The following is a 7,476-nucleotide window of genomic DNA, read 5'->3' as shown; positions in this document are numbered from 1 at the left end:
CTCCTGGGTTCTCTCCCGGCTCTGGAAGGGGAGTGGGTGCAGTGGCGGGGGGAGAGCCAGGACTCCTGGGTTCATCGTGCGTGTCTCTGGGCAGGTACCTCAAACCAGACATGGAGAAGAAATCGAAGCACAAAACAAGCGTGAAGAAGAAAACGCTGAACCCCGAATATAACGAGGTGGGCGGGGCACCACGTGGGGGGAGGGGGTAAGCCCCAGAGCACCCCTACACTTTGCTGTAAGGCCCCCCCACTGTTGGGGGAGGGAGCAAGGGATTGTGGGGAGGGGGTGGCAAGGCTGGCGGGGGGAAACCCGGCCTGACCGACCTCCCCCCTGCCCAGGAATTCTTCTACGAAATCGACCAATCGGAGCTGGCGCAGAAATCCCTGGAGATCACGGTCTGGGACTATGACATCGGGAAATCCAACGACTTCATCGGTGAGGGGGGCGCCGGGGGCAGGCTCAGCAGGGGGCGCTGTGGGGCGGGGGGCTGCAGCCTGGCAGGAGGCGCCGTGGGGCTGCCTAGCAGGGGACAGGGTGGCTGGGCAAGAGGCGCTGTGGGGCGGAGAGCAAGCTCGGCCGGGGGGGCGGGGGCAAGGTGGCTGGGCCCAGGGCGCCGTGGGGCGGGGGGCTGGACCTGGGGCACCCCTAACGCCCTCTCCCCACAGGCGGCACGACACTGGGGGCGGGCTCCAAGGGCGAACGGCTGCGGCACTGGCTGGGCTGCCTGCAGGCCCCCGACCAGCGCTGGGAGCGCTGGCATCCGCTGACCAACGAGCTCCCAGAATCCTCGGCCTTCGCGCCCTGATCGGCCCCGCCCCGCCCGCCTCTTACAGGAGCGGGGGCCCTTTGCACGAGGACTCTTGCATGTTTACACGGGGGCGGGAAGAAACCCGCCCCCTCCGTGCTGTGTCTGTCTGGGGGGGGGCTGTTTGGTTAGGTCCGGGGTTGGGGGCGGGGCAACTGACTCCACCCCTCTATGCCTCATATGCAAATTGTCACTTGCTGCAAAATAATTATGCACAACAGTATTCAAATTGGTGGGAAACTAGCCCCTCCTTCCCCTCCCACACCCCCCTCCTTTCAAGGACCAACTTTAGCACCTTCCCCTTTAAAAGGAGTTTTTTTTGTCTGCAGTCAAAAATCCTACCCCTGCTCTTAAAGGGGCATCCTTTTTCTGCACCGTTTTTTACAAGACGGTTTCTAAAAAGGGTCATTTGCACCAGGAGGGTCCCCCAAAACCACCAGCCTCAGTCTGTGGCTTTTCTTCTAAGGGCTTCTGGGATTTCAGGGGGGTCTGGGAGGCTTGGGGGGGATGAGGGGTCACTGAAGTCGCCCCGACACTGTTTTTATACCAAAATCCTGTTTATTTGGTTAATTTGCATGTCTGGAGCCTGTTAATGCAACTGGAATGGATGTGAAATAAACTTGGGGGGCCTCCTGGGGGTCCCACCACAGTGCTGAGATGTGTGTATCTGGGGGGCTGCCCCCCAAACCCCCCTATTCCGGGATATCTATGACAAGCTCATCATCCCCATCCAGGGGGTCTTCGCCACTCCCCTCCCCTGTGTCACTGAACATTTGCTGGGGCACGGTGCTGAGAATGGTGGGGGGCGGGAGCTTGGAGGAGAGGGAGGCCAGGGGACCCCCCCGGGGCGAGGAGAAGGGGAGACCCCCCACCACTGAGCAGTCGGGATGGGTGGCCGGTGTCAGGGACATCTGTAAGGGAGAGAGGGGAGGAGAAGTGAGGGGGCCGCTGCCCACAGCCCAGCACCCCCAGTGCCTTACACCCCCCAATACCTCCCTCCATGTTCCCCACAAACCCCCCACCTGTCCCGAACTCCCTCCCCTAACCCCCATCCTCTCCCTCCTTAACCCCACACTTGAACCACCCCCCAAAGTAACCCACATGTTCCAGGCTTGCCCCCTTCATGCCCCCCATCCCTGCATTGCATGTCCTTCCCCTCCCCGTCACCCCACCGCCCCACTCCCAATCTCCCCACTTCCTCCAGTGCCACCCCACCTCTCACCCCCTACCTCCCCCCAGACACATGACCCCTCCCCTCCAGCCAGGCGGTACCTTCAGCTTGCGGGTGCCTTTGGCCCGTCGCTCGGGGCGGGCACGTTCGGGGCGGGGGGCACAGGGCTCTGGCGCTAGGTACTCAGAGGGGAACGGGCTGTAGGGGGGGGAGGCCAGCTGGGGTGGGGGGAGGGCGAAGTACAGGAGAGATGGAGAAAAGGTGACAGTGAGAGAATGGGGGGGGACACTGTGAGATGGACACAACTCCCCCCCCACAATGCACCCATCACCCACACGACAACACACAACACCCCCTCTCACACACACCCAATCCCCAGCAGGGGGGGCACACCCCCTAATGCCCCCCTCCAATGCAGACGCACACTACCTTAATGCATGCTTCCCAGCGCCCCCCATGGGACAGCCGACACCCACAGCTGGCTTTACCTCAGAGACCCTCCGCTTGACAACTGCACTTGCAAGGTTGGGAACCCCTATGGAGCGACTGGGGGGAAGGGAGGGGGTGGCACCTCCCACTGAGCCGACGCCCTTGGGGGTGCTGCCTTCGAAGTCAAGGCAGCCATGTTGGACACTGGCAGTATGCTATCTTTGCCCATATTAAAAATGGCAGCTCCACCACACAGTCAAGGCAGCCATGTTGGATACTGGCACAGACATCGCCTCTACTGAAGGTGGGGCTTGTCCTGAAGCTACAGCAGACATATTGGCTACTGGCAGAAATCACATCACCTCCCATAGCCCCAGTCTGGAGACCATATTGGATTCTGGCCCCATATTCCCCACAGTGGAGGGGTCACTCACCGAGCTTAGGTACGGGGAGGGCGCCCCCGAGCCCTGCAGGGGGAAGCCCGAGGTCGCCTGGAGAGAGAGGCCAGAGGACGATGGGGACAAGGCTCCGCCAAGCTGGGGGCTCCGCTTCCTGGAGAGGGAAGAGAGAGACAGACACAAGAAGTTACCACAGCAGCCATGTCACATACTGGCACAGGTCCATCCACTGCCCATATTAAAGATGGCAGCTCTACCCAGGAAACCAGGCCAGCCATGTTGGATTCTGGCACAGACCCCACCCCAAGGGAAGGCGGGGCCTCATACTCACCTCTTCAGTGGCTGTGGCTCCGCCCCCTTTGGCCCCTCCCCATCACTGTTCTCTGAGGAGGCTGTGGCCTCCGAGTCTGGAAGGGCAATGGGGGGAGGTTAATAAGGGAAAATACCCCTCCAGCCCCCCCAAACCACCCTGTGTCCCCTCCCCCCAGCACCCACAGCCTGCTCTGAACCACCCTCCGGCCTGTCCCCATTGACAGACACCCCCCAGCCCCCAACTGTCCCCCCATTAACAAACATCCCCTGCCCTCCTCAACCACTGCCCCTCCCCTGATGTGCAGCCCCCCAAATCCTCTTATGACCTGTGCCCCTCACTGCACCTTCCCCTCAACACTCACAGACGCCCCCAAATCCCACGACAACCTGCCCCCCCGTGGCCCTCCCATGACCCCTCCCCTGAAATCCGCCTCTGAGCTGTGACCCCCAACACACGCCAGCCCCTCCCCTCAGCCAATGGACTGAGCCCCAGCCAGGGACTTCTCCCCACCTCAGGCCCCCTCATAGAGCACCCATCCCCCACATGCCAGCGCCCCAGGACCCCAAAGATGCCCCAACTGCACCCGGCTCCAGACCCCTGCACCCGAGACGTCTCCCCAGGCGCCCCGAACCCTGCTAAGCACCAGGAGAGGGTCCGGGATACCCGCAGCCCGGCTCCGGGGGGGCCACAGGACGGGAGCAGGGGGACACTAAGGGGGCCGAGCTCAGGAGGGTCCCCCCCGCCCCGCACCTGACGATTCCTCGTCCACGTGCTCGTGCTGCAGCAGCCGGTCCAGCAGGAAGCTGGGCAGGGAAAAAACCGGAATCAGAAACCCCCAGATCCCCCCCGCAGCCCCCCAGCCCCCGCCCCACAGCCAGCCCTGCCCCATCCCCCTCCCGCTCTGCCAGTGCCCCTCACTCCCACCCCCAGGCCCACCCCTGCCCCACTGCCAGCCCCCCATCCCCCTCCGCCGGTGCCCCTCACTCCCACCCCCAGGCCCGCCCCTGCCCCACTGCCAGTCCCCCATCCCCCTCCCCCTCCGCCGGTGCCCCTCACTCCCACCCCCAGGCCCGCCCCTGCCCCACTGCCAGCCCCCTCCCGCTCTGCCGGTGCCCCTCACTCCCACCCCCAGGCCCACCCCTGCCCCACTGCCAGCCCCCTCCCGCTCTGCCGGTGCCCCTCACTCCCACCCCCAGGCCCGCCCCTGCCCCACTGCCAGCCCCCTCCCGCTCTGCCGGTGCCCCTCACTCCCACCCCCAGGCCCACCCCTGCCCCACTGCCAGCCCCCCATCCCCCTCCCCCTCCGCCGGTGCCCCTCACTCCCACCCCCAGGCCCGCCCCTGCCCCACTGCCAGCCCCCCATCCCCCTCCCGCTCTGCCGGTGCCCCTCATTCCCACCCCCAGGCCCGCCCCTGCCCCACTGCCAGCCCCCCCATCCCCCTCCCGCTCTGCCGGTGCCCCTCACTCCCACCCCCAGGCCCGCCCCTGCCCCACTGCCAGCCCCCTCCCCCTCCGCCGGTGCCCCTCACTCCCACCCCCAGGCCCGCCCCTGCCCCACTGCCAGCCCCCCATCCCCCTCCCGCTCTGCCGGTGCCCCTCACTCCCACCCCCAGGCCCGCCCCTGCCCCACTGCCAGCCCCCCCCATCCCCCTCCCGCTCTGCCGGTGCCCCTCACTCCCACCCCCAGGCCCGCCCCTGCCCCACTGCCAGCCCCCTCCCGCTCTGCCGGTGCCCCTCACTCCCACCCCCAGGCCCGCCCCTGCCCCACTGCCAGCCCCCTCCCCCTCCGCCGGTGCCCCTCACTCCCACCCCCAGGCCCGCCCCTGCCCCACTGCCAGCCCCCCATCCCCCTCCCGCTCTGCCGGTGCCCCTCACTCCCACCCCCAGGCCCGCCCCTGCCCCACTGCCAGCCCCCTCCCGCTCTGCCGGTGCCCCTCACTCCCACCCCCAGGCCCGCCCCTGCCCCACTGCCAGCCCCCTCCCGCTCTGCCGGTGCCCCTCACTCCCACCCCCAGGCCCGCCCCTGCCCCACTGCCAGCCCCCTCCCCCTCCGCCGGTGCCCCTCACTCCCACCCCCAGGCCCACCCCAGGCCCACCCCTGCCCCACTGCCAGCCCCCCATCCCCCTCCGCCGGTGCCCCTCACTCCCACCCCCAGGCCCGCCCCTGCCCCACTGCCAGCCCCCCCATCCCCCTCCCGCTCTGCCGGTGCCCCTCACTCCCACCCCCCAGGCCCGCCCCTGCCCCCCTGCCAGCCCCCCATCCCCCTCCCGCTCTGCCGGTGCCCCTCACTCCCACCCCCAGGCCCGCCCCTGCCCCACTGCCAGCCCCCCCATCCCCCTCCCGCTCTGCCGGTGCCCCTCACTCCCACCCCCAGGCCCGCCCCTGCCCCCCTGCCAGCCCCCCATCCCCCTCCCGCTCTGCCGGTGCCCCTCACTCCCACCCCCAGGCCCGCCCCTGCCCCACTGCCAGCCCCCTCCCCCTCCGCCGGTGCCCCTCACTCCCACCCCCAGGCCCGCCCCTGCCCCACTGCCAGCCCCCCATCCCCCTCCCGCTCTGCCGGTGCCCCTCACTCCCACCCCCAGGCCCGCCCCTGCCCCACTGCCAGCCCCCTCCCGCTCTGCCGGTGCCCCTCACTCCCACCCCCAGGCCCGCCCCTGCCCCACTGCCAGCCCCCTCCCGCTCTGCCGGTGCCCCTCACTCCCACCCCCAGGCCCGCCCCTGCCCCACTGCCAGCCCCCTCCCCCTCCGCCGGTGCCCCTCACTCCCACCCCCAGGCCCGCCCCTGCCCCACTGCCAGCCCCCCATCCCCCTCCCGCTCTGCCGGTGCCCCTCACTCCCACCCCCAGGCCCGCCCCTGCCCCACTGCCAGCCCCCCATCCCCCTCCCGCTCTGCCGGTGCCCCTCACTCCCACCCCCAGGCCCGCCCCTGCCCCACTGCCAGCCCCCTCCCGCTCTGCCGGTGCCCCTCACTCCCACCCCCAGGCCCGCCCCTGCCCCACTGCCAGCCCCCTCCCGCTCTGCCGGTGCCCCTCACTCCCACCCCCAGGCCCGCCCCTGCCCCACTGCCAGCCCCCTCCCCCTCCGCCGGTGCCCCTCACTCCCACCCCCAGGCCCACCCCAGGCCCACCCCTGCCCCACTGCCAGCCCCCCATCCCCCTCCGCCGGTGCCCCTCACTCCCACCCCCAGGCCCGCCCCTGCCCCACTGCCAGCCCCCCCATCCCCCTCCCGCTCTGCCGGTGCCCCTCACTCCCACCCCCAGGCCCGCCCCTGCCCCCCTGCCAGCCCCCCATCCCCCTCCCGCTCTGCCGGTGCCCCTCACTCCCACCCCCAGGCCCGCCCCTGCCCCACTGCCAGCCCCCCCATCCCCCTCCCGCTCTGCCGGTGCCCCTCACTCCCACCCCCAGGCCCGCCCCTGCCCCCCTGCCAGCCCCCCATCCCCCTCCCGCTCTGCCGGTGCCCCTCACTCCCACCCCCAGGCCCGCCCCTGCCCCACTGCCAGCCCCCCATCCCCCTCCCGCTCTGCCGGTGCCCCTCACTCCCCCCACCCCGGGCTCCCCCGGTACCTTTTATCCCGCGACACCTTCAGCAGCTTCCTCTGGGCCTTGCGAAGCTCCTCCTGGAAACACTCCTGCTCCTGGGGGGGGGGGGGGGGGCGTTAGCGCCGGGTCTGGCCCCGCCTCGCCCCTCCCCTGTGACCCCCCACTCTCGCCCCGCCCCCCTCCGACCCCCCCACTCCCGCCCCGCCCCCCTACTCCCGCTCCTCGCCCCGCCCCCCTTCGACCCCCCCACTCCCGCTCCTCGCCCCGCCCCCCCTCCGACCCCCCCACTCCCGCCCCTCCCCCTCCGACCCCCCCACTCCCGCTCCTCGCCCCGCCCCCCTCCGACCCCCCCACTCCCGCCCCTCCCCCTCCGACCCCCCCACTCCCGCTCCTCGCCCCGCCCCCCTCCGACCCCCCACTCCCGCTCCTCGCCCCGCCCCCCTCCGACACCCCCACTCCCGCCCCGCCCCCCTCCGACACCCCACTCCCGCTCCTCGCCCCGCCCCCCTCCAACACCCCCACTCCCGCCCCGCCCCCCTCCGACACCCCACTCCCGCTCCTCGCCCCGCCCCCCTCCGACACCCCACTCCCGCTCCTCGCCCCGCCCCCCTCCGACACCCCCACTCCCGCTCCTCGCCCCGCCCCCCTCCGACACCCCACTCCCGCCCCGCCCCTCACGTAGATCAGCAGCTTCAGGCGCCGCTTCAGGGCCCGGTAGCGCCGCTTGTAGCCGCCGGGCTCCGCCTCGGCCCCGTTCATCGCCGGCGGCTCCCGGCATCCCCCGCGCGGGGGCGGGGTCTAGCTGCCCACGGCCCGTTC

The 7,476-nt window shown here is 70.6% G+C and overlaps 2 protein-coding genes across 2 annotated transcripts; one reads left to right on the top strand and one right to left on the bottom strand.

Moving 5' to 3' along the window:
• Window positions 1–67: 67 nt before the first annotated feature.
• Window positions 68–1,454, top strand: LOC142070515 (double C2-like domain-containing protein alpha). The gene is made up of 3 exons (XM_075124179.1): window positions 68–176; window positions 339–435; window positions 666–1,454. The coding sequence occupies exons 1-3, from the start codon at window positions 111–113 to the stop codon at window positions 803–805; spliced, it is 303 nt and encodes a 100-aa protein (XP_074980280.1). The 5' UTR covers window positions 68–110; the 3' UTR covers window positions 806–1,454.
• Window positions 1,344–7,475, bottom strand: LOC142070514 (INO80 complex subunit E-like). The gene is made up of 7 exons (XM_075124178.1): window positions 7,336–7,475; window positions 6,682–6,752; window positions 3,867–3,919; window positions 3,135–3,210; window positions 2,840–2,957; window positions 2,078–2,194; window positions 1,344–1,716 (listed from the first exon to the last, which is right to left on the bottom strand). The coding sequence occupies exons 1-7, from the start codon at window positions 7,414–7,416 to the stop codon at window positions 1,498–1,500; spliced, it is 735 nt and encodes a 244-aa protein (XP_074980279.1). The 5' UTR covers window positions 7,417–7,475; the 3' UTR covers window positions 1,344–1,497.
• Between the last annotated feature and the right edge of the window lies 1 nt (window position 7,476).

Source organism: Caretta caretta, unplaced genomic scaffold, assembly GCF_965140235.1.
Source record: "Caretta caretta isolate rCarCar2 unplaced genomic scaffold, rCarCar1.hap1 Scaffold_36, whole genome shotgun sequence".
NCBI classification, from domain to species: domain Eukaryota; kingdom Metazoa; phylum Chordata; order Testudines; family Cheloniidae; genus Caretta; species Caretta caretta.
Note: the sequence above shows the minus strand (reverse complement) of the source record. Positions and strands in the feature narration are given on the sequence as shown.

What these genes read in the sequence shown, in the direction of transcription:
- LOC142070514 (XM_075124178.1), bottom strand. Translation starts at nt 7,416, where the DNA reads ATGAACGGGGCCGAGGCGGAGCCCGGCGGCTACAAGCGGCGCTACCGG. An exon ending in AAGGTGTCGCGGGATAAAAG is followed by an intron (nt 3,920 to 6,681) that starts GTACCGGGGGAG and finishes TTCCCTGCCCAG; the next exon opens with CTTCCTGCTGGACCGGCTGC. An exon ending in AAGGCACCCGCAAGCTGAAG is followed by an intron (nt 1,717 to 2,077) that starts GTACCGCCTGGC and finishes TCTCCCTTACAG; the next exon opens with ATGTCCCTGACACCGGCCAC.
- LOC142070515 (XM_075124179.1), top strand. Translation starts at nt 111, where the DNA reads ATGGAGAAGAAATCGAAGCACAAAACAAGCGTGAAGAAGAAAACGCTG. An exon ending in TGAACCCCGAATATAACGAG is followed by an intron (nt 177 to 338) that starts GTGGGCGGGGCA and finishes CCCCCTGCCCAG; the next exon opens with GAATTCTTCTACGAAATCGA. An exon ending in GAAATCCAACGACTTCATCG is followed by an intron (nt 436 to 665) that starts GTGAGGGGGGCG and finishes CTCTCCCCACAG; the next exon opens with GCGGCACGACACTGGGGGCG.